The 26998-nt window shown below is 45.1% G+C and overlaps 1 protein-coding gene across 1 annotated transcript in view; it reads right to left on the bottom strand.

The window, feature by feature from the left end:
• Positions 1-26998, bottom strand: part of NFATC1 (nuclear factor of activated T cells 1) — a 112355-nt gene that overhangs the window by 12703 nt on the left and 72654 nt on the right. The window contains exons 9-10 of the mRNA XM_086472479.1: positions 14660-15346; positions 13903-13958 (exon numbers count right to left, since the gene is read on the bottom strand). Of these exons, the coding sequence (XP_086328605.1) occupies positions 13903-13958; positions 14660-15346 (743 nt within the window). The remainder of the gene's footprint in view (positions 1-13902; positions 13959-14659; positions 15347-26998) is intronic.

Genomic DNA, 26998 nt, shown 5'->3' with positions numbered 1-26998 from the left:
TCTAGATTCTAAACCATTTCTCTAGGCCTAAAAATCCCTGCTTTGCCTGTGTACATAGCTCAGCTGCCAATTTTTAATTGTTAAAACAAAATGAAGTTAAGCTACTTTGTTCTTCGCATCCCCCAAAGAGGCTCCTTAAAACACGAATCATCTTTGGTTCACGTTCAGGTACTAACTAGAATTACACAAAGTGGACGAGTTTAGACAGACTAGACAATATTCTAGCTTAAACTCATAAAACCTAAACTAGTTAAAATTATTTTTTTACCAAAAAAAAAAAAATCCCCCTTGACAATATATAGAAAGTGAATTTGTATTTCTGCAAAAGTAGAAGTAGTTAGAAAATATGAGGTATTGCCTAATCCTGTTTTAAGCACTGTTATGGCTGTGCTCTATTACATAGGCTTATAGAGTAGTACACGTATGGTAAACTGGTTAAGGAATTTGGGAGTAGGATTAATGAACTTTCCTTTCACACTAGACTAGATCAGATCACAGAAGGAGATCAATCTGCCACAACTCTCAGCTTTTGTTCAAGAAAGGCAACCATAGTGAAGGTCAGAGACGGACTAAAGAGCAGCACTGCAATTATTTACTGACATGAGACTGGAAAGAATATCACATCACTACATGGAGCACAACTTGGACTTTAGACACATAGGAAAGAATGGTTCATTTTGTGCCACTAACCATAGCCAAGGATTAAGATATTTTGGAAAAGCCCTATTATTTCTCATTCTGCAAACCAGGATTTCATTACCGGTAAATCACAAAATTTATGAAGTCCATTCATACAAATTAAATTCCTTTCCTGGTTTCCATTGGCATGGGAGATACAGATACATAATATAAATAGAAGTCTGTAAAGGAAAAGATACACAGAAATGTCTGTCTGTACTTAAAAGTGGGGTAATCTCAAGCAAGGATGTAGCTAGAAGAATTGTCCCTGCAGCTAGTGCATAGCAAGTAAACGGGTTTAGGGTCTGAACAGGTGCAGGTCTGAACATAGTGCAGCCGCGCTATGTCTAGATGGATCTATGCTGACTTACTCTAATAGTCTCTATCAAGAAAAACTAAAGCTAAGTTTTCCCACTCTAAGATTTTCATTTTGCAGCAGCAATGTAAAATCTAGTTGTCTCTTCCATGGTACAAGAAATATTCCTGCTTAGACCGTTAGAGAATTCTGGCAATCATTTTAGCGTGCCAAGGTGTGGGGTTTTCCCTCTGCAGTGGTGCTCCCCCTCAATGAAAGTTATTCATATGAAATTTAAATCTGTCTTCAGACAACTTTCTGAACACTGACATTTTTCAGAAAACAGGCCCGTGGAGGTGGTGGCCTGCAGGGGACCATGCACAACACAAAGCGTGATACAGCCTTGTTTGGCGTCACAGGCATCTGCCAGCTCCTCCCTGAAACGAGGTCTTAACTGACAGCGGAGAAATTACATTGATCCTGGCAGAAATCTAGATTTCATCATCAGAGGAACCATAAACATAGCCACTGAAACTTCAGGTATACGGCTGGCTGATCTCTAGCTGGCTGACCAAACGTTTTTAGGGTCACAACTCACACAATCAGACATAGGCAGTCCTGTCTCCTACTACCTTCCTGACTAAAAAAAAACCCAACACACAGTAAGTGTGCTTCAAGTTTCAAAAGCACTTCTTTTTTTTTCTCAGTATTCACCTAACCACCAAAGAAATGGTCGATCCATTTGTAGATTTCTTGGAAGGAAATCCGGCATCTCTACCAAAAGTCTGCTCACTGTTCATACTCTCCTCTGTGCTGAGTGCTTGAAGCCAAAATATTCTTTATAATAATAATAAAGTCTACCCCACTGTTAGCTAATTGTACTGTTATACAAGGGCAGGCCCTGTTCCAGAGAACAAGTTCATTGGGCAGAAGGTGCAGCTTGTGTGCAGCAGCCAGCAGGACAGAGACTCCAGTACTAGATCTTAACATTCCACAAAAAAAATGGATCGTACAGAAATATTTGCATTTTGTTGCTTCTCTGGTTTAAGATGGTGATTTTCCTCATAACAAAATTCAGTGGTAGGGACGGCTTTAGAGAGGAGTTTTCTCTTTTAGTTGAGCAGATGATTTTTTTTATTTTTTTTTTTTAAAGTATCCAAATGATTTTGGTCTGGAAACACTTACAAATTTTTGATGAGACACCATTCAGCCCAGGTGCTTTTCCCAAGTTAATATTAAATATAGCTTTGGAAACTTCAGCAGATGTTCTAATTTTTCTAGCTCAAAATTTTTCTGTGCTACTACTCTGCCTTTATTTAAATAGCTGACTCTAATTGATTCTTTAATACAGTGATTCACAATCCGTTGTGAATCTTCTGTTAACTTACTTGCGACTCTGTTATTATTTCCCCTGATTTAACGCATCCTGTTTTAGAACATCCATCAAAGTTGATGGAAAGATTTTTCATGGCATTTGGATCATATCCCAAGTGTAATTTGAATGCCATCTTTTGAAAGTTGCAAAGTAAGGGGATCTCCTGTTTTATTCTTCAATCATATGACCTTGAAAATGAGTTTTTACAAATCCTCCTCTGCCTTGTCAAAGGCTGATCACTTCTACTCCTTCTAGCAGCATTTCTTCTAGGTAATTTCTAATGGGGGAAGAGTCAACAGATAATATTTTCTGCTTTTTCTCACTTTTATTGAATGCCCTATCACATTCCAAGAGAAGACTTAAAACTGACACGAAAATTTCTCACTAAGTTCAGGTGACGTGGCTGTATTTACTTAAGCAGTACTTCCCACCCCCTTCTTTTGTACCTTATTTCTGTGGGGTTTTTGGGCTCCCTACTGGAGCTCTCTCCACCCAGTGGTACCACTGAAGCCCTTTCCTCGCTCCTTAGAAAACCTGGCAACAGAGCACGGAAGAAACTCCCAGGGTTATTTGAGGGTCCTGCCCCAGCAGAGCCAGGCCACCAAAACCTCCTACCCCCCCCTGCAGTGCAGCCATCTCACTGCAGATCAATACAGACAGATAGGCTCCTCTGGCTTAGGCTTACTGCTCAGAGACACACTCTCCGCAGATATATATATATAAGTTTCATGAGCACATTGCTCATTTCATAATCTCCTCTCATTTTTCTCTACACTTAAATTATTTTGGGGCAAAGTGAGGCACTCTTTAGATACACTTTTCCATGGCAGTCAAATCCTGGGCTATTACTACTCATTTGTACCATTTCAGTTTCAGACAAACTCCTCTCTGTCACACCCACACTCACCCTTTCCCCTCTTCTTCCAATATTCATCTTTGCTCATCTTTTTTTTTTTTTATGTGGATGTTATCTTTAACCTTCCTTTCATTTCTCTTTTTCTCAAGCCTTCTTTCAGTAGAATTACACCACCAGGTAGTTTCACAGCCATATTTTAAGTCTGAAACTTTAAAATGCTTGCTAACGGTGCTACAGCATCATGAGAAAGCTGTGGTTTTTTAGTATGTTTCCTGAACAGAATAAATGTATATACACACATGCACTTGTGTGCACTGGTCACAAAGGGCCCGAATCCCCCAACTGTGCTGAATCCAGGGAGCAGCCCCACGCAGAGACCCTGCTTCGACCGGGGCTCCTGGAGTGCTGTCAGCCAGATCTGACCCTGCCAGGAAGTACGTACCAACTCAGCCGAGGGCTGCAGCTACCTCTGGACTGGCAAACTACCTACTGACACAGCACAAGAAGATGCCTTCACGTTAGCATGTCCTTCCAGCAAACCTCTCCTTGACTTCAGCACTGCTGGTTCCTCTTTAGGACTTTAGCCTACCATTGGAACAGTGTGAAACATCTGGGATACCGGAGTGCAAAAAAGGTAAGTCTAAACCCTCTGCAAAGGAGATGGTCACCTTCGCCTCTCCTATTCTGGCTATATGCTGCACAGGGCAGAAACTGGCAGTTTGCCTGGCAACAATGGAGGTTTGTAGGTTCCTACCACGTGGTGATCTGAGACAGTACATCCAAATTGCGAATCTAGCACTTGAACAAACTGTGGTGGTGCTTGTCTGCCCTGTAAAGGTCCAGCCTGGGTTTCTGGAAACAGTGGGAGAATTCCTGGAAAGCTCTCTGAAGCAGCCATTGCTGCCACGCTCATCTGCTGATGCAAAAAGTGTAGCATCTCTGCAGTTCATGGTACTTTCTGCCCTGGAATCAGTTTTCCTTCTTTTTCTTTCACATACTTAACGTACTCTCTATGTGGAAGAAAAAATAAGCAAAAATCCCTGAGACCTCTTTCAAAGTTACCTGGGAACTCAGGGACTGCAGTAGAGTAGCCATCTCCATTGCTGGTGGCCCTTCCAGGGCCCCCTTTCAAAGACTTCGTGCAGTGCGTGGGTGAGGTACACTTAGCTGGAGCTTGGACTCACTGTATCTTTCTGCAAAACCTGAATTTGCCTTGCATCAATTCTAGCAACTTCAGGAAGTTCTGGCCCTTGACTGCCAGGGCCCAAGGGACAGCTCTGTATCGTCTCGTGCAACGGTTAACAGCTAATGAGTCAGGGAAATTTCTCAGAAGAAAGAAAACAAACAAGAGTGTGCCTAACTGAAAAAAAATCAGGACCAGTTTCTCTGCTAACCTCTTTCTATATGACAATTTCACAGACAGTTATTTTAGCCTGAGAAGAACATTTGAACCTCCCAGTACTACTGACCCAGAGACATATTACTATAAGGAGAAGACGCCTGGAGAAGTTGTTAATGGCTCGGGCTGACGACCCAAGGTGAAAGCCCTCAAGTGAATACCTGAGCTCAAGCGCAGCCTGGAGCATGGTGGAACACAGAGTTATCACAGGGGGGAAAAAAAGCCAGCTGATAGCCAAGAGATCAGCTTTACCAGTTGCCTCAGTCTTCCAAGCGAATGGCTGGATAGCAAAAGCTCAGGTGCCTGAGAAACACTCAGCAGCAGGGACACCCGCAGCTCAGACGCCTGCATCAGCGTGGAGCCAGGTTTCAGAGCTGCAACGGGCCTTTCGGTTCAGAAACGAACCGTGGCCAACAGAAGGTTCACAGGACGGGCTTCTCCACCTGACCTCGTGTTTCTAAAAGGTTTTACTCAACAGGCACCTGCAGGATTTTCAGAGAAGTCAGTGATGACTCGATCTTGCATCACTCTCACCCACCACAACTCCAAAGCAGTGAAAGCATTAGTACACTAAGTCTTACAGCTCATTACAATGTATGTCTGTGTATGTGCACACACACATATATACACACACACACATACTTTACCTGTGTATGCATCTGCATATGCAGGATAGAAACAGAAGTTAAAATAAATAAAGTTTTGTGGTTTTGGAGGCTTCTTTTGTAACCCAAAATAGCATTTTTTCTACTTCTTAAGTCATTTGCAGATTTTGCTTATGAAGTGGCAACAAAACAGATATTTTCCCTGAAGCATTAGAAAAAGAACTGATTGCTGATCCCAGGGTATCAAAACTGATTTGTAATATATACTGCAATACTTATTCTGTGACCCCAAAGATACCAGTAAGAGTTGTGAAATGGAACAAATCTTCAGGCCTAGCTCCTGCAGAAATCTAACCTCAAGAGCAATATGGACAGCACAGACATGAAGAGTCAAACCTTGTCTTCTGCACTTTCATATGGCTGCAGAACGGCCAGAATTAAGTAGAAAAATCATGCTTTATTTGTGCAAAGGCAAGGCAAGTGAAGAATGTTCTTGTGTGTACAGGATGCTCGGATAACGAGCTATAACTACATAAGGACAGAAGAATTTAATCCACTAATTATGGACTTTGATAGCCTGTAGCACTGCTTTTCAGGACTGTTCCAGTGCTCACATTGCAATTCATGTGCTCAGCGGCAATACAGTCCAGGAATTTCAACACACTTCCAGCACCATCGCGCTTCGCTTTCCGGTATTTGTCTTGCAGGAGGCTTCAAAGTGTGAAAAATGTAGATCTACTGACAAAGCGAAGCCTGTAAAGCAGGCAGAAGGCTGGTCCAGCTCCCTGGTTTGCAGACAAACCCAGCCAGGCTGGCCAACGAGGAACAGGACCATGCTTTTCCTACTCTGTTTCTTACTCACCAATTGTTTCCGGGTATTTTCAATGTCCAGACTCTGCCGGCTTCCTCAGTGACAGAGGAGGCCGGGAACATTTTGAGGGTCTGCTTTTTTTCATAAGCTCCCTCCCAGCCCGGAGATAAGCCTGTTGTGGAAAGCCTGTGCCCCCTTTGGTTGCAATCAGCACTAGCTCCTTGGAGAGGAGGAAAGACCAGGAGCCAGGTTATCAAGCAGCCTGCTCTCGACAGTGATGGTCAAGCCACTATCAGGCCCACGACCGAGCTCCCGGCTTGTCCGGCAGACGCAGATGGAACACTCAACTGAGCCGTGCAGAAATCTGCTAGAAAAAACTCCCTCTCTGCCTGTCTATCAGCAACCAGATTCCGATGAATGCAGCTATTATGCGTTTTAACTACCAGCCATACGCTTGGTCCCGTTCCCAACAAACCCAAAGGGAACGGCGTTATTGACTTAAGTGGGAGCAGAGGCAGGCCCTTCACCGCTCTGCGATGGAGCAGCAGTCCAGCTCGCTAGCGCTTCGCCAAGAGCGCCGTACGTGAAGTCAGGGAGTTTACTCATGAGAGCCCTTCCTCTGACACGTATGTGTTTGCTGGGCTGAGCCGACTGCTTGCTTCAGCCCAGCTCTGCCGAGATGCAGCGGGGGTCTGTGGGATACGCTACTCCCTGGAGAAGAGGGGTTTTCTACAACTTCCCCAGAAGCGTTTTGCCAGGACACGAGAGCACGGAGGCCATACACAAGCCACGAGGCCACACCTGACCAGCTAACACTGCACAGCTCAGCAGAAACGTTTCAAACAAACAACATATTCCTAAAACGAATCGCACTGGAACAAAGCTTTCTCATGAAGCTTGTGCTTCTGCAAGCCACATATTTTCCTTGGCGCTCCTCCAGGCTTAAAAGCAGATGTAAATGTTACCAAGGCTCAGATACAGCAACTTCTTCTCCCCCATCGCCAAGGAAAACTTACAGAAAATAACCCACAAAACCTTTACCATTTGAAACAGCAATGCCCGCAGCCATTACTATGGAAATAGGAGAGCGAAGCAGGCACGGGGGTGAGAAGCGGCTTCCTCCCAGCTAACTGCACAGCCACTAGTGAAGCTGCTCTTCGCTGAAAAGAGAGGATGCAACGCGGCTTCAGCTGAACACTTAACGACTCAAAATGTTTAATGTGAAGGTCTGCGCGCAGATGCACATCAACCAAATGCTGTTTTTTCTACACTAAAAATACTCTCGAGTATCAAAACATTGCAAAGCACTGCCTGCTGCCTCCTGCAGCTTTCCCATCGCTTGGCCAGCCTCCTGCTCTCTCTGCCAGTGTCTGCCATCACGGAATGAGAGTGGAGGCACTCCGGACTTCTCTGAAGGGACCAGACACTTCCTTGAAAGCCTGAGACTCCAGGACCTCCCTGGAAATCTAAGTGCTGATGTTAGAAGAAAGCACAAGTTCGCCGCTAGATTTCACAGCACGCTGCAACGAAGAGGTAGGCAGGTCTGCTCCGCGGGCAACCGCACACCTGGGGCTGGAGAAACCCAGCAGTGACACCTAGTCTGGTCAGCTGCCATTCTGGTGGGCCTCCAGGGAGACCAAATTCAGCAAACCTGCTAGAAACAGCAAAACCCGACCCTGTGGGCGTGCGGTTTCGTGTAACAGGACACCCCTCAAACCCAGACGTGCAAGTCCACCGAAGGTCTGACTCGAACGCATTACTTCAGCCCTCCCTTACTCATCGCCTACAACCCAAGCCCCAAATGTTAACGACTCAGCATGTTTTATCACAGTAGCATGTACACTTTCAATCATCATTAGAGACGAGGAGGGTCTAGGCTCAGGCAGCACGCCAGATTAAGTAAAACTTTCCATGAGGAAAGCTATTTGTTTTCTCCCAGAGCTGCGAGGCTTGGCCAAGAGGGAGGGAGGGAAAAGCTCGCCCAAGCCAGACCGAAGTGTAGACAGTGTTACTGGACTTTGCAGACTACCTGCGTGTTGTTCTAATGACATCTGGACTACTGGAAATCACCGAGTGCACTCAGGAGTTTTCAAAGGCATAATTGTGGCAGCAGCAGACTAAACTTAATGCCTCGAGAGCCAATCGCTTTAATCATGAAGCTGAGATGTATGAAAAAGGAGACATTTCAGCAAAAGAATAATTCTGTCTGCTATGGTTCCTGTTCAAATAAACTATATCACCAAACCACGTGCATTTGAAGAATATAGAGGAGTGAAAAAAAGAACATATGGTTTAGAGGCAAAAAATGTTCATATATACTGTATAGGAGATATATGGACTTGTCAGACATCTAACAGTTCAACACTGTAAGCAATTCATGGGAATGACATTAGCAATAGCTCATATTACATCCAGGAGTTACAGCTTTTACTGCAAAAGTTATTTTTAAAAGAGCCATGTTTAAAATGAAATTGCTGGCAGGGCTGCAGCTTTCAGTAACACTTTACCTGTGGTTTTGCCACTCTTACATTCTTATTGGGGGCTTAATGCTCCCAATTTACCTTTTCAGAGTAAAATAAAAAGTCGCAATGAGTGCATTCATTGGCACAGTGCTATAAAACTCACAGCTGTGCAAAGACAATCACAAGAACAAAAGCCTCCTTGTTTTAAAAAAGATGATGATGTGGTTCTGATACTTTCTGTTAGACATATATCTAAACATCGGATACCTTCGGTTATGGCATCTGTATTTTCATCTTACTACACTAAGATTTATAGATCAGATCAAGTCAAGATCAGGACAGAGACCTTTATGAAAGCATCCGTGTGGAGAGGAGGCTGAATTAATATACAAAACTTCAGACAAGAGATCTGTCTTTCAGATATTGTTATTCCAGTTCTGGCTTCTACACAGGACTCGGAGCGGTCTGGAAAACAGTTTTTTCAGCGGCGGGTGGAACCCTGGCCCCACTGCCGGCAACGGGATCATGCCACTGATTTCCAGTTGGCTGGGACTGCATCTCAAAAGTTGAGGTTAGAAACCAGGCAAAGCTCGAAGAAGCTGAGATCTTTTTCAGCTTCAGTACTCAAGCATACCATGATTAAAGAATCCTCCAGGATGCTGCTTTGCTTTCAGTTACCAACTGCTTTTGCGAAGTTCTGCGCATTAATGTAACAAAGGGGATCACAGCGTGTACAATACACCTCGAAATCTGCGGAGAAACGCAGGTCATACATTTTTTCCTGTTGGTACCAATGTGTTTCCCCCTTGCTTTTTCAAAATAGCTTCATTTTCATCTGTAATGAAAACTACTTTCTTTGATGTTTCTAACGGCAGGAAATAATTTCACAACTGAGCGTCATTCTGCTGCAGGTAAAAAATGTAATAGCTTGTGGGAGTGCCAGTTACAACCTGAAAAATGCTTCTTTGGCATCAGCATGCCTAATTGAACTCTCTCCATCCTGGTGAAATAAAAGATTTGGAGCTCAGTTCCGTGTTCCACCCAGGCTACACTAGGTCCAGGAAAGGGAAATGGGGATAAGGAAGGTAATTTCAAGTCACCTTTAGCATCGCCTGGTGTGAGCCTGGCCAGTTCCCAGCTGCCTGAACATCCTGAAAGCTGTGTGAACTTACACCCCACTGCCTCTGGCTTGGGGTTTCATCTACCACTAAGAAAAGCAGTTAAAATTCGGAAAAACTATCTGAGCTACCTTGGTCAACAGAAAAGAAGCAGGGTTAGTTCAAGAGCAGACTAGCACAGCTTTTGACCCAAGTCCTGGTTAGAGGGCTGGAGAGAGGAGCACGTTCAAAAGTGAGATATAAATTAGGTAAATTTTCACACCCCATTGAGAGAACGACTGGTTCAAGGGACCAGGTAGAGTCCTCATCAGCTTGTAGCTTCCCCGAACTGGCCATCTCCTCAGGCAACACTAATTCCACTTCATGCCTCAAAGGGCTGCACAGCACATTAGACTCACCGAACCCCAAACAAAATGTTTTCTCTTAAAAGCAATTACTGCAGGGACTTGTACTGAAGAGGTCCCTCACGCCTGCCTGTCTAAGGATTCTCCCTCCATGAGCTCCACCACCCTAGCATCGCACGCTGCTCCCAGGTTAGATCTGAAAGGGGAATGCCAGGTAACCATCACTGCCCAGGGCAGGGGTGGCACACGCACACAGAGCCAGCGCTAGCCCTGGCGCGGTCTGCCAGGGTGCCCCAGTGCCCTGCAGGCTGCTGCAAGAGCTTCTGGCAGGGAGGACAGGGGACACCCCCTCTCCCACCGCAAAGGACCATGGGCTGCTGCAGAGGACCAAAACCAGGCATAAATGTCACCTTTCAACCGCTTCTAATCAAATCTGGCTGTGAAAGCAGCAAAGAGAGTCAGACAGAATCTTTGTTAGGTGGTTGAACTCAGAACTATTTGAAACGAGCGCTGGTATACAAGCCAGATACCTTTCAATAGCAAGAGCATAGCCATAATAGATCAGGGATCACTTTACGGGGTGAGTTTTAAATATGTTCTCCATGTTGAATCATATACTCACATACTGAAATGGACAGCACATTTAATGAGTAGCCCAGGTGACTACTGTAGATTTTGATTTAAAACAAGATTGCCAAGACCAAAACTCATTTGCCAAAATGGAAGTCTCTTTGGGTGCTCCCTTTATATCACTTCAGCTGCCCACCATTACCGAAGCAGAAAAATGTCATATACAGGATATATATTTATATAAACTCACTGACTGGTTTTTTCCATCTATGCTCTGCAGTATAGATGGTCTATATTTGGAGATACTCCAGACCAAAAGGAACGAATATTGCTTTGATCCCATAAGCTGAAACCAAAAAGTTTCTGTTTATATCTGGTCCAAGATTGTTACACGTATATTAGATACATAAATCAAACTTCCCCAAAGTGGCAAACAAGCAACCAAAATTTTACCAAAAATTATCTGGCATAACCAGTTAGATATGTTATTCGTCTGGCAGTCCCATAAATACGTTAGGTGTCTATACCTCACACTTCGTAAGTCCCTTCAGGTAAAACAGGAGGTATTAAATAGCTACAAGACACCATGAAGACACATTTTTTTAATGGAGCGATGCTTTGAGAACTTAATTTTTAATGTCATTAAAATATTTAATCACTTTTAAATTACTTTAGGGATGAGGGAAAGAGCTGGTATACCTAGAGTAGCAGGCAAGGAAAGCAGTGAAGTACATCTGACCTCTCTAGATTTCACATTGTTCGCAAGTGCAAAGATTGAAAAAATACTGAAAAAAGTTTAAATCATGCTGTATGAAGGGATCTGAACTGAATCACTGAGACAATGAATTATAAACAGGTAGACCAGCAATCTATTTAAAAAAAAAAAAAAAAAGAGTAACTGTCCTTACTCACGGATATGATTTGATATTCTGGTTTTCAGAATAAGGTCATAAACCACAGATATTCCACCCACTCCTCCAACGAGGAAAACGCTCAGAGATTGATATGATACTAACAAGAAACAACGTCGAAGCTCCTTTTCCAAGAAAAAAATCAAGCACATGAAAAATGAGTTGCTCCTATTCGGCATGAGCCACTCTGCAAAACCCATTCTCCCTTATTCCAGTCACGGCCAGAGGTCTGAATGGACCGGCAGCAGGGCACTGCGTGTGTGGAGCACTGTGCCTTTTCAGTGCTGACCTCGGTGAACACCACCTACGGGGACACCAGCAGCCATTACTGGTGGTTTCCAGGTAGTCACCGCAGTGGCCAAACTGCCCTTTGCGACTATGTGAGGCAGCCCAGACGTCAACCTTCCACAACTAATGGGTGAGAACGGGTTTTTTACTGAGACGGGATGAGTTGATTAGATAGCTGTTGGGGAGAATAAGACGATGTGGCTTCAAGTCACGCTTACTCTGGCCTATGGGTGGGCTGCTGCCACCCAGAGCGGTCCCGCTGCACTCCCTGACCCGCAGCAACAGGCTTCCTGCCCTTCTCGTGGGCTGGACCCAGCTATTGGACCCGGGGGATGTGGTTCCATGAGCTGACCCAGTGGAAAACTACGTGGGTTTTGCTATTTTTGGCAGGTTAATTTTCCATTAGCCTGCCCTGCCGCTCCATAATCAATTGATATGACTCAAAGGAAGCAGCAAGAACATGTGGCTAAGGGCAAGATGGATTGAGGCCACCCTTTCCATGGGAGCCTGCAGTTACATCGGATTAAATGTAACGTGAAACCAGCGTCTGCACTGGTGGTGGTGAGGCTGCCTCCATGAAATGCATATAGCATAGACCTAAACGGGCTTCCAGCCTGACTCACAGCTTCATGCTCCCGTGCTGCGCGCCTGAGGCTTGACGGGGCTCTGCATGGTTTGAACAGAGGGTCCCGGGCCCACACAAGTCTCACAGGACACAGGACATGCCTTTAGCCCCTCTGCCACGTGCCTTCTCTCTTGTCTTGACTGCCCGAATACCGAGACAAATAAGACAATAGTAGTTCACTCCTGGTATCTACAAGAGCTTCATTTTGTCAACATGAAACTTAGCATGGATGACCTTTTCTTCAGGCAGTGAGACATGGCATAGATAGGAAAGGGCAGCTCACGTGGGTTACGCTCCATCAGTGTGACCCCTGAGACAAACCTAAGTATCAGTTTAGACATAGAAAAGGGACTTCACTGGTTTCTATTTCTGATTACCACCCTTAGAGGGAAATGGTGGTATTTAATTTTTTGGAACAACATAAGTTAATTTTTTTCTATTATATATTGTTACCATGACTGTTTTGTCTACGAATTCTTTCTTGGTCTATAGTTCTTGTGGTGAGCCACAGAACGATTTTGATAGCCTGCTGGATGCCAAATGGAAGTCTATCTGGATTTGGCTAGCTGAAGAGATCTTCACAGTCAACTTTCAACTATCAGTGCAGATGTACACGGTGGCTTCTACAATTTACAGATAACAAAATTATCTGCCAGGGGACTGGTGTGCATGTGTGTCCAGAAGACGGGATGGAAGAGAGATGGGGGTAAAGACTAAACCATTTATGCTTTGTCAGAGAGAATGAGCATTGCTGAAAAAACTAAAATCTCTCTCTCAGACCACGTGGTAGCAAAGTTCCTCTGTTCCACCAGGAGAAACCTGAGGTAGTCATGGCTGGGGACCTTCACCTCTGAGCCGCAGCCCCATCTCTCTAGCAGAAACCAGTTAAAGGCAGCTTTCATAGTGCTGTCAGAGAAGCAGTTGCTGGATTTTGGAGAGGTAAGGCAGAAAGGCTGCCCATTTCTTCTGCTTTTCTAGAAAGACAGCTACAGAGTAGGTTTAGATTTTATCTGTATTCTCTTCCTTCCATAGATAACTTCTGGTTTCTCTCAAAACCAAAATGCAGGCATGGCTTTTTGTTTTGGTTTGTGTTCATTTCTTGTTTGGTTTGTTGAAGTCTTGCTCCTTAAGGCATAGACATGTGGTAAAAATGCACACTGTATGAAGAAAACCTTGTCACAACAGATGTGTTGTGCAAAACTTCAGTGAACTAAACTCCTAATTAGGAAAAATCCTTTAGACTTGTCTGTCATGTAACCAATACTAACTTCTGTTCAGAAAAATCATTTTCCTAGAGTTAAAAAGTAAAAGGCTGCTACTCAAGGTCCAAAACATTCATTTGTAATCCTAATTCAGTGAGTACCATGCTGTTTAAAACAGAGTGACTAAATGTCCTGTTTTTAAAAACAGTGCAATGAATTGTCATTAAATTCCCCCTGAAAGACAATCACATTCAGATGTTCCTTGGCACCAATTAGTTTCAATGCAGCCATTTCAAAGGCATTTCTTCTTCAAACAGCACGGTATGTTAGATGAAGTTATGTGGCTATTGGATTGGAACTCACGTACTGCATGAAGGTGAGGGTCCACAATACTACTGGGAAGTATTTAGCAGCAAGTGCTAAATCACAGTTCAGTGAGGTCACATAATCAAATTCCAGATTATCCCTTTTATTACGTTTGAGTAATAAATCTTTGGAAACTAGAGTCTGACAAGTTCATCACAGCATTTTAACTTTTCAGTGGTGCATGCAGAATACATATACATATAGAATCCTACAAAAGAAAAAAAAAAAAGCAGCAAGGCCAGAGTAAGAACGGAACAAAAAGTAGTCTTAATGTCAGATGCCACCAGACTGAAAAGTTGCACTGAAAGATGTGCCTCCGTTTTTAATTTGAACCTTCTCAACTGAAGTAGAGCAGTTTATCATTTAGTTCCAGTGAACAGATTTGCACATCAGACGTTTCACTGCATTATGGATGGGACAACGTTTAATATGTTTTCACTGCAGTTCCATAGGTCACCGGCATGGGCATAAGCCAAGACCATACAGTTAAGATTATTGCAACATAGCTATCGGTCATGCAGCTAGCTCTATGGTAACCAACAGCATTTAATGCTTAGATGATATGGTTTCATTATCACAAACTAAATTAAAGAGCCCTTCCCTCTATAGAGACAATCCAAGCAAAAGTCCGCACCATTACACCAGGCTGTTAATTGAACTTTTTTCCACCGGGATTCAGAAGGAGGAGGGGGTTAAGGGAACTCACTGACATAGCAACATGGCTGAAGGCAAACCTATGCTGCACAAGACTTACCATCATCCAGGTACATCTGGTCCAATTCCTCAGGTTCTCGCTTGATCGTTACAGGAATAGGGGCCAAATTATGATTACTTTCCTCATGCAACTCTGGCAATGACAGTGGTTGGGTTGTTGGAGACTCATTTCTGTGAACCTTCGGCAGTTGCTGCTGCTGTTGACCCATTATGGATGAGTGAGTTGGACTGCAGGACTGCAAATAGGTTGGCTCTTGGGTAACAGATGGAACTGGAGAAGAGGGACTGTTGGGATAGAGTGTTTGTTGATAACCAAGGGGACAGCTACTGCTCAGATGTTGACTCACCTGCGGCTGCAGCATGATGTGAGATGATTGCTCGGGGGAGCTTGGGTGCACAACTATAGACCTTGGCACTTCCTGTATGGTGGGGACACCTCCAGCGGGCTGCTGAAGTCCGAGGTGACTGTGGCCCAGGTTGGGGATGCACTTGTAAGGAGAGGACGAAAGGTCGTGCAGCTTGGGGCTTGCGTTGGGAGAGGGCGACATCACGGCGTTCCTCTGCTGACAGGAGGCAAAGCCAGCCACGAGGCACGAACCAGGATCAGGGGGCATCATGATCTGCTGGCTGTAGTATGGTTTAGAGAGAGGGTTTAAGCCTTGGTTCATTGGTCCACAGGTTTGAGCAGGCTCATAGTCATCTGTGGGTTCTGTTTTTATAATTGGAACTGTTAAAAGAAAAAAGTTTTAAATAAACATGAGTTGCGTATTGGTATGATCAAGTTGGCTTGTGGCTAGGATACCCTTTGCAAAACAAACAACGTCTTGAATAAGACTCTGTGTGTCTTTTGCCTAGTTCTCCCACCCTATAAAAAAAAATGAATGAGTCATCAGCACAAGAAAGTCACAGCTGGTTCTAATATTGAAAAGGACTATTTTCTTTGGACTCTCCTCCAGCACTAATGTGCTATAAAAATCTATTTGCAAATAGCTGTGCTTCAGTGGAAGCTTTGGACCCAAGGGCTCCATGGATTTGTAGTAATCAAAGCAAGAATTTTAACTTGGATATACTACTGCATTTCTACGGCTACTGATGGCCCATTTGATAAATGTCTGCACGTTCGGTAAACTGGAGCACAACAAGGTAGAGATGGGGCTTTCAGAGTTCAGTGAAAGCAAAATTGCAAAGATACACGACAAACTGCTATGTACAAGAAGTTTTCAATTATGAGGGTATTTTTGAAAGAGCAGGATTTGATTTATTTAGTTTCTACATGATTGTGTTTAATCGTACTAACCAACCAATGGGTGTAAAATATTCAGTAAGTTGCATCCAGCTCTCAGCGATTCTAAGTTGGATCCAAACTGCTAATGCCAGCTCCTAACAAATGTTAACTCAGTCTCTGGCTACCGAGAAAAACTGACTCCTATTCTAGACCTCTCCTGCTCTGCCCATTGTCCCAAAAGAGGCTCTAACTGACCTGTCAAGCCATGTCTCTGCATACCATCAGCACATGGACAGAACGACTGCCTATCAGCATCAACTCAGTCATGACAAATGTAGAGCTGCTTTCTCAAAACAGAGAAGAGAGCCTTCCTCAACGTGCCTTTTTCACATCGGCTTTTTCTCTCCGATCAGAAAGAGGTGCCTTTGCTGCTCCTCCTACAACATATCCAGTGCACAGATAAAAGACACCCACTTTCCCTATCAGGAAAATTATAAATAATAGGGCCAAGCTAGTCCGTAGATGTATTTTTTCTAGCCAGATGCAACTCTAATGCATACAATTGAGTACGGATGCACAGTGGCATTTATCTTCTTTCCCCAAAAAAGAGATCCACAGGAATAGCCGTCGCCTGAAAAATTTCGCTTGGAAATTTACAGCAACACCAGGGAATATCTTTCAGAGTATCAGAATAACTGACCTGTTGTGGCACAAAGTTAGTAATGAAACATCCCTGCACAACTCAGAGCCCATGTGTGCTGCGTGAGTGTCTCTCAGGGTATGTTTATTTGCGTATGTTTTACAAACACCCTTATACATTCTCCAGCCATTTACTAGGTTCGCGTACAAGTCTTTCAAACCCCTAAAACTGCACACGTGTGCACGCGCACATATAAAACCTCTTTTAACACTCACAAGTTTTGCTGCTGGTGATGCACTTCGGTACCCTTGTTTTACACTCCCCTAGCCCGTTGTTAACTTGGCTCCTTTCATGTTCTTTTACACCTAGATGCTTGCAACACTTGTTTCAAGATTTCTCGCACCCCCAGTAAAAACATGTCTATAGATGTAACGGACGCACAGGTGCTGCTCAAGACGAATGTGCTAAGGATAATGGACTGTCATTGGATTCCTCATAATCTTATTTTCACCTGCTGGTGTGCTGCACACTGGCTAGCAGGGCTGCTAACGCACTTGGTTGCAGAGAAGCAGATTCCAGGTTCAGTGACAGCTTTATAAAACCAATATCACACCCTTTACGAAAGCGCAAGACCAAAGAAACACACCTAGATAAACATAGCAGCAAAGATATTGTAAGAAAATACCTTTAACAAGTTCCTGAGCTAGCAAATATTCTCACATGTTTTATGTTAGTTTCACTGTACCAGCACTAACCACAGCACAGCTGGAAATATGATGGTTGTTGAACACTGAATTTTCCCAATATATCACTGTTATAGAAACACCTGTGCTAAATAATTCCAAGCTCAACCACTGGCAATTCAACTCCAATAAACCCTGGAGTTGTCTGACTTGTTATAACCGAGGGAAGGGTTATAGCCCTGGTGGCAGGCAGGCTGGGGGCTCTAAAGAAGGCCGGTTCCTGATCTCAGTCTGATTTTTCCTTGTAGCTTTTCTATGGCACATCTTTGCTACTTGGTTTACCAGGCCATGAACACTGGGAGTCTGTTTTCACATGCTGCTGCCACAGCCCACACAGGATAACCAGTAAGTCCTGCTCTGTACTGGGCAAAGGACTGACAGGCAGAAGGGACTCTATTCCAGACCTGTTAGTCCAAAAGCTCTCTTGGAGATGGTAACAGCAACCAAGGACACTCCTGGCTGCCCATAAATTCAGAGTTCAGAGGGAAAACAGAGACTGCTGTTAATTACAGGAGCAGTCAGGCTAAGTCAGGGTAGCTGGTTTGCTGATGGCAGGTTGGTAGCCAGAGAGGGAAACAAGAAGGAGGGACATGAGATTAAGCAGGACCTCCATTTTATTTGACATTTGTTTACATTGTCCCCTTGCACTGCTCTGAACTGATGCTCCTGATGCAGTTATTTCATGGAATGGGAAACAAATTGTCTTTAAATGGACAGACACGACCTGCACTTAGGCTTAGACGTGTTTTTTCAACTCAATAAAAAGGTTCCCCCTTGCTAAGTTTCACGTATTTTGTTTGCAGGCTAGTCTCATAACTAGAATAGGCATCACACTGAAAGACAGGAAAATCATTAATGCTGAAATGATGAAGGGATTTGTATCTGACTTCTCAGGGCTTTGCCATTTGTACAGCCATTTAACGCTGTGCGGAGTGAACGTATGGATCTTACCAGGCTGGGGCGGCAGCAACCCACTCCCCTTTCAAAAAGTGTAAATGTCTTCACAGGGTACCAGGTTGGAGAAGGAAGCTCTGTAGGAATTTTTTTTTTCTTTTCTTTTCCCTGGAGAAACCATTACTAATGACCCAGATGACCTGGAATCAGACCTGCAAAGCTGAGTATGTCAGCAGAAATACAAGACATTAACACTTCCCTTTCTGTCTAGACCTCAACTTTTGTATTTTACATGAATAACTACATTACTTGACTTGTGGAGGACAGATATACCACAAATTGCTACATTACACCAGTTAACAGTTTATTTATGACACTCTATCCTGTATCTGCTTCTCCCCAGCCTACGTAACTTCACCAAATGGAGTAACAAAGGCCAAAAATCTTTGCTAATGTTTGCATTTCCAAACTCAGCTCAAACAAGCTGTGGGTCTGACCTCCCGGTCGTTCTGAAAATACTCTCCATGTGTCAAAAGCTGGTGTAAATCGCCTTATATTCTATCTGCAGAGGACTGCAGCGGGCCCAAGGCAGGAGCTGTGGGTATTTCAAGGCACACCTTCCAAAACCAACGCAGGAACAGCCTGTACCAGTGCTCACTGACTACCCACTTAACATCATGGTGCCTACGGCGTTGCTCAAACAAGTTAAAATACTTGCATGTAACAAGGCTACCGGTTCCTAACACACCCGACCCACTCTCCCATTGACCTTCGGGGGCCTGAGACCCTCAGCTTGGGCAGGCAGCTGCAGCGGCCTTAGAGCAGCTGAGGACACAAACCTCATGTGCCCACCTTCACCGCTTTCTCCCAGGAAGGAACCGAGCGGGTTCCTCCAGAGCAGCCAGGGCTGATCACCTGCCCGCCATGGACCAGCGTTACCGCTTACCTATTGCCTCGTGCTTGATTAACTGCAAATCACTACAGTTCCAAGCTAGAAAAAGGTGTATTCTCAAATACCCCCTGGGAAGGCACGGCAAGCTAGCTGCCGTAACACATAGCCATTGCCACCGTCGCTCACTTGCACATACACTCGAGTATTTCACACAGGGAGATGTGACGTGACACAGAGAGCACCGTCCGTGTTCTCAGGATTAATATTTTACACAGAACAGTATTAGCCTGACTAACTTCTAGCTCAAATTTTTCAAACCTAAAAATGACTTGGTAAAAACCTGCCAGCTGAAAGAAACGTTCCTGGTCACACAGCAGGCCTGGACTGGCGATTAACTGGAAAGCCCTACAACTGTTCAGAATCTGCAAGCACTTTTAGTAGAAACTGGACTATTTCTTAAATTCAATATTTTCAAATGGCAAGAAGGATTCTGTCTCAAAGCTGCTCCATGGTGCTGAGATAACACCAAGTCCTGCAGAGTCTCAGCTAGCTAGAATGAAAAATTGTGACTGAATTTGCCATACACAGAGATTTGCCAATAATAAACTGCAGCAATGAAGCCAGAATTTGTGAAACCATAAACAGAAAAGATGATGCCGTTTTTACATACACGCAGACTCAAAAGTAACGTTACTCGTTCAGGAGACCTCACTCTGCTGAAGGAGCACTGCCACAAAAAGGAAAAAATTAATGCAATTCGTATGGTGAATTTTTAAATCCTTGTTACTTCACAAGGCACTAGGTGGGCCGACAGACAATTTTAAATAGTCCTCGATTTTGAATATTAAAATATGACAGAGCTCACAGTACTAAATTAGTCTGATAAGCAACTTAATCTGTGCCAACTGGTCTTCAATGGTTCGATGATGCCTTCTTAGGCTTTGGACTCATGTCATTATGTCATCTAATTTAATACGAAGTTCTGAGAACCGTGCGTTGGCAGCAGCCCTGGCTGTAAATCAAAGCTTCTTACTCAGAGAGACCAGGGTTATGACATCATACCGAGGCACTGGGTGGAAGACAATGGTCCTTCTGTGTGGGTCTGAATCTGGGAGAAATATTTCAGCCAGTTCTGCAAGCCCACTTTTAAATGAAAGGCCTTTCTAGCAGGTAAAAAGTTAATATATCAAACCTTGAAGAAAAATAATAAATCATGCACATTCAGTAAAGGGAGTCAGAAAGTGCTTAAATATAAATTATATGTATTTTTTGACAATTCTAAGAAGTCTGTTTGCTTTTACACTTTAGCAATCCAGATGGGTTTTTAAACTTTGGGGGGGTGTGGGGGGTGTGTTTGTGCTATTAAAATATGTGAACTGAGAAAACATAATCATATAAATTAAACAGATGTTTATCCTGATTAACATTAAACTAACAAATTCCCATTTCCACGTAGTATTATCAATGCAGACGTTTATGGCACTATAATATATTTATTTGACCCTTAAGTTTGATTGAACCTATCAAACAAAATAGCCACCTTTCACAGTGCAGACTATGATGTAGTTCCCTGGCACGAGCACACAGATTTTGGTTAGCATATGAAAATCAAAACACTACTTTTTTCATTATGTGCACACACACATTTCTTCAACTTCTGGACTAAACGTCTCCTAATTAGTAAGAATTTGGGATGAGACTTGCAAAGAGGCTTGAGGAGTTAGGTGGTTAAATCTCCATTTCTGAGCTGAGCTCTGAAATGCCATTTGTGCCTCCGAAATCCTCCCCCGTCAGTCAGCTCTGAGCCAGGCAGCACACCCTCTTCACCACAAACCAGACGTTCCTTCAGAAGATTCTGTGCAGGTCATCCCAACTGGTGCTGCTGCTCCGCTGCTGGCCGACCGGTGACATGCTGAAGGGATGTGGACACATCTCCATGAACAGCTCCGCGACCTCGCGTTCGTGCAAAGACAAAATCCTGGCCGCTGCAGCAGCAGCCGCTGGCGCCAGCAGGCCTGAGTGGAGCAAGGACCTCACCCCTCGATCTGACTCTGGAGCATTCCGGCGTTGGGGAGAGGCAATGGGCTGGCTGCCCTCAGAAACTATAATCCCCCTGTTTTGTAACACCAGAGCACTGGTGGCCGAGCAAAACTTTCTGAAATGTCCTGCCAACATATCTGCAGCAGTGGCAATCTCAGCGAGAAGGGACGGGCGCTCAACCCCAGGGATCTCGTGAGACAGTCACTACAGGGGCCTTTGCAGATGCTGTCCGTGAACTGGGTATTTTTCCCTAGGCACCAACTCGACCAAAACACTTTTTAAAGGTCAGGCTACTATCAAGCCTTTGCTTTTTAGTTAATAAAACCAGAGCACGGTGACTCAGAAACAAAGGGAGCCTCACGTTATCAAGGGGCTGCACACATGTGCGATTGCAGCTTTTATCTATGCAAGTATCTGAACTCACTCACCCTCTCCTGATAGTACACCACTACCGGTGCTGCTCATCGGGAGGGCGACCTCGAGCACACGCCTGCCTGACCTCTTCGGGTTTATGTGTACATATTTTTATGGGATCAGATGCATATATACAGTTTTACACAAGAATAGCCTCCAGGTAGATGGAAGCCTTGCGCCTACCTCTCAGCCTATAATCTCGGACAGTGCCATTATCTGATTAGAAAGTGCTTTCCAGCTAACTCATTTACTAAATGCTTTTCAACAGCTGTTAAACTATTAGGTTATTCAACGCATATTTATGAGATAGAAGATTATATATGGTAGCGTGGTGCATACACTGTTAAACCGGATGGGAAGGAGTGGAAGGTAGGTGGGGGGCATTTGGGTTGTGTTAGTACAGAAGACATGCATTCGTTTTCTTTCAAATGAAAAGGGGAAAATTCCTAAAAGGCACGATTCATTTTCCATCGTAACACCTTATTAAACCCTACAACGTTGAAAAGGATAAATCACGGCCTGTGGCATGCACGCTTGGGCTGCCCTACTGCTGCTCCCATGGCACAGCACTGGGCTCCACCGTGGCCCTGAGCTGGAGCTTTCCCTGTGCACAACAGCCCGGCTGCGCTGGCCAAGGCTTACTGTGTCATTTCTGTCAGACATGTTCAAGTTCACGGGGGTGAGGTCTTTTTTTTGACAACGCAGCATAACATTACACCGCCAGCGCTGACATTGCTCCTGTTCTCCCGACGAGGGGAGGAGAACAGGAAAGCAGGGCTTGCAGGCAGCAGCGTGGGGGCAGCTCCTCATCCCTGGCAATCCTGCGGGAAGCTCTGCAGGGATGGGCTGGCAGGAGGGCATCCTTACTCTGCGCCAGTCCTACTCCCAGATCTCCCTTCTCCAGAGAGGGGTTTGGACCTGGCTGACCTCAGCCGTCGTGGCTCTGACATGGACTTTCCCTCCCACAGCCAGCAAAACTCGTCCTCGCCCATGCATTTCACCTCCAGAAGCCACCACCACCACCGCACCCCCTTTAGGATCAATCACCGGGCTAAATTAATTATGGTGATCAGCCACTTGAGGAGAACAAAAATAAGCATCTCCTGTAATCCAGCCCATGTAATTCTAAACCCCGTTCTCCCTCACACAAGTTTTACCTTTTGGCTTTTAAGCTAATTGGAAGATCCTAAAGCCTCACGCTTGCTAACGTATGCATGTGAAATCACTGGGAAGTCAGGGAGGGAGTCCTCGAAATGCTCATGCAGAAGGGTTCAGTGACCAAAGCTACAAGCTGGGTTTTGTCATCTGAAGAGGAATATCTGAAAAGGGAGGTGCTGCCGAGAGACAACTTTATGCACTGGAAGTCAACTATTGTGGGTGCTCATCGCTGCTGTGATGGAGCCTGCTGGTCAGACACAGCCAGGGCTTCTATATAGCGCTCGTCATCCCCTGCTCGTCACAGGGACATCACACAGGTAATGCTCCTTCTTGGTCTTCCAGGTGAAGACGGAGCACTGTACAGCGAGGCAGAGTTTTGCCTCTAGAGATCAAGATGACTGCACCTGCAGGTCGGATGCGGCTGGCCGCAACGGGATGTCACCCGGACGAAGCACAGGCAGCTCGAGTGGGGACCCAGCAACTGGGAGCAGAAGCACCCGAGGGCATAACGCTGGTGAGCACGCTGCCTGTCTCCTTCGCCCCGCCGCAGGCCTCGTGCAGCCGCTGGACAGGAGGGGAGGGGTTGATGTGCCCAGCAACGATGAATTTTGCGATCCCCTTTAAATGCAAACAGGACTCCGACAAAAATCTCGCCTGCTTTTTGTTACTGTTAAACGTCAAAAGCAACAATCAGCCGCCCAGCAGCCGAAACGAAATAAACTGTAACAGTGCAGAAATGAGCAACCGTGATTCATACTTTCACCTCAAATAAAATCCCCCGGGGCCAACCTTCCACCCCGCCTCCCTCCTGTTGCCCTGCCCTGATCTGCGGAGGCTTTGCGGCAGCTCGGCCGCTCCCTGGCCCGGGTGGAAACCCTTCCAGCAGGTCCAAGGCTTCAGGCCCAGCTTGGCCACGCGCCGTCCCCTCGCACACGGCACCAGGAACGTAGCGCTGACCCAAGGGGGGGTCGGGTGTAAGGCCCTCCTACAGACTTCCATGCCCCCTCCTCTGGCTTCCCGGGGTTGGCGCTGAGGCGCTGCCCGCTGTGGCACTGCCACCATCATGTTGCCTGTGCCGGGGGTTAGGATCCTTTCTCAACCCAGAATTTGTCCCCGCTTCCCCAGCCACCCCCAGATTACCACCGCTTTGCAGACACGGCTAGGCTAATAGTTTTGCCAGCCTCCAGCATGAAAAGTCAACCAATACTCAGGAGGTGAGAGGTGCCAGGAGGGGATCGGCCGGAGCTGTGCTCTGCGTCACATCAGAGCGGCAGCGCTTCGCATCCTCACCTTATCGTTTTCTGCTAAGGAGGCCGACTTTGCCTTTTAACTTAGAAAGTGAGCTGTGGGCGGAGGAGCCAGGGTGAAGCAGAGGCACGGCTGCTCCGTGCAATCACTAGAAAACTGCTGATTGTACTCATCTGCAGGGCGGGCAGGAGACAATTTTAGAGCAGAGGCAGGAAGCGAGGAGGATGCTGACAGCAACGTGCAGGGGGCACCGCTCACGCCTTCCAGAAGCACACCAAGAGCTCCGCTTCCGCGCCACCGGGCTGTAAACAATACTAAGGCACATCTAGTCCCCGCAGGCAGGCTCTCAGCACAGCTCCGTGCCCGCAAATTCAAAGGACCTCCATCCCACCGAGTCACTTGTCTGCGTGGCCGGGTTTTCAGAGGGGCTCAGCACCCTGGGGGCTTGTGCAGGGGCCTGCAAGGAGGTGGAGATGCTGCAGAAAAGCTGGCTCTACCAGTGAAGGCTGTGCACTTGGAAATCTGGCCCTACAGGTGGCGAAACGCGTCTCAGAATAAAAGTTGCCCAGCACATCAAAACCAGTTTAATAAATACTAGAGGTAGTGGAACGATTTTTTTTAATAATGCTTTGACAATGAAGAGGCCTGACAGAAACAGAAACCGGAAACACTTTATCATCAACTCTTTGCAAAAGCGTATTTTTCATTCCAGTAGAAGAAACACATCCACTTTCCTTTTTCCATCTTATTAAATATTTCCTAGACAAACTAGCCTGTCTTTGCTCAGCCAAATATCACTACTTGTCTAAATAAAATTCAAAGAAAAACTTCTCTATGTTCACCGTTCTTGATATCAATATTCATTAGATAACAGAAATCATAGAGAGCGTTTGCTCCTATCTGCGAAAAATAAGTTCTTGAACACGTTTCCTCTATTTTGATGTACCTACTTAAAAGAAATCTGAATAAACAGAGATCTAACCCTTATCGTTCAGTGTGTTGTTTAAAGTCTTCTGAGCTGGAGAACTCCTTCAGCTTTCTTAGCAGATGAAAGCAGAGGATTTGGAACCACAGCACACACGCCTGGTTGCTTGTGTGCTTCTTCAGCCTCTCCAGATTATTTTAGACCTCAAATGCTACCACTTACATCTAGTGATTCCAGAAGGTTATTCCTCCTGTTTGAAATGCATGTATGGGCCAAAGGTATAATAAATTTGTAGAAGCAAAACGATACGCAGTCATCAACAGAAATGAAAACCAAGCGCTTTTCTAGCGGGTAGGGTGCACAAATGCAGGGTTCACCAACGGTTTTCCGAACCGTTCTGCTGCACACAACGGAGCCACAGAGCATGCCTGCACAGAGCTGCAGCACTGCAAGGACTTTAAAAGCCAAATATCCAGGTGTCTGCTCGTTGTGCTTTGCTCCGACTCCTGACTGCAGCAACCAGCCCTGCGCCCTCCTCCTCACATTCTGATGGGACGTGGCAATGCAAAACGTATCAGTACTTACCGTATGAGCTGAGGGAATTCACCTGTGTCAGAACAGCATGGAAACTTACTTTATTTCTGTGCCACGCATGTCTGGGGAGGAGTCTCCAGAGCCTACAGCCTGCAGGCTCCAGGACACAACTGATACGCAATTGCTCAGCGATGCGTAATATTAAAGCAATACTAAGAAAAATGACATTACAGTCATTTCTGTACAATATAAGCTAATACAGGATGCAGGGATTGCTCAAATTCAGCAGAACAGTAAATCAAAATTTCAATTAAAAGTGGATTATGAGTACTTAGGTTTATGGTCTGTCCCAAGCCAAAGACTTAAGCAAGCCCATTTTCCAGACCTTGGCTCTCATTTGTGAAGCCTCTACTTTCTGTTTTGTTTTGTTATTTAAACTTTTCATTTACAGAGCAGTAAGATTTTCATTTTTACAGGGTTTTTTTTCCTTCTGAGGCAGGAACTCGTCTTCACCAAGTCAGCCCCTGCTCTGCCAAACACATGAGCTAACACAAAGGAAAAGTACAATCCTGCCGTATCTCCGCAGCGCGGGAGGAGCCTTACGGCGGTGAAACCATAACACTCTGCTGGAGAGGGCAGCTTGTGCTGGCTGCATGTCACAGAGCCGTACTCCATGGAGACGCTACGGGACCATCCACGGGAGGTGGGATGAATGAGGCCACATGTCCCTGGATCCACTGGCTGTTTTCCCCTAGGGAATGAGGAGAAACAGGAGCTACAGGAAAAAACCACCCTATTGCTCTGCAGTCGGGGTGGGAGCTGCACAGCAAGCCCGTGGCTCTCCCACAGGTTGCACCGTCTGCGTGGACCCACACCCACCCCAGGAGCACGGCCAGCGGGCTCACACAATATTGAGGCTTTCGACCATAGATGGTATTTCGCTTTTGTCCAAATTTTACAGTTGAGCTGCAAAATATACGCCTAATGTGCGTCACACAGCTTTTGAAAGATCCCTCACACAGCCATACCTGTAGAATTACGGTGGGCACTGAAATGTTAGCATTCAGACTGGTCCTAAAGCAGCTTACAGGATACCATCTGGCTCGTGTAAAACCACATCTTACACTTGATGATCACTCTGACATTTGCTTGTCAAAAACCTACACCTTGTACGTTCGTGCGATTTGTTTAAATAAGAGACTTGGACCAAAATAGTGCTCATCTCCTTTACATATTTTTACACTGATAGCACAGTGGTTGTTGACTCAAATTTTTTTTTCGTGAGCTAAACTTTTGTTTTCTCCAATGTCTGGAAACATTAAAAGAATGTTGTGACTGAAATCAAATAAAGCAGAACATCCTAAAATGACTCCTAGAAATACAAGCAGCATAAGTGACTGATTCAGGCATTGTCTATGGTTTCTGAATACACAGCCAACATGACCATATCTATCTTCGAAAGGCACGATGGAAACAACCACCAGCAACATAAGGGCAAAACCTTACAGCTACCACGCAGGCATAGTAAAAACATCCTACACTATTAATTCTGATGATTGCAGAAGCACATTCACTTTTACCACTGTTACAAGAGAGTTTGCAAAGAACGTAAGATGTTCTTCAATTACCTATAGGCAGACATACAAATATATTAAAAGAACGTGAG

This window comes from Leptosomus discolor, chromosome 13, assembly GCF_034619465.1.
Source record: "Leptosomus discolor isolate bLepDis1 chromosome 13, bLepDis1.hap2, whole genome shotgun sequence".
Classification (NCBI taxonomy): Eukaryota; Metazoa; Chordata; class Aves; order Leptosomiformes; family Leptosomidae; genus Leptosomus; species Leptosomus discolor.
This window is presented reverse-complemented; position numbering and strand designations above follow the sequence as displayed.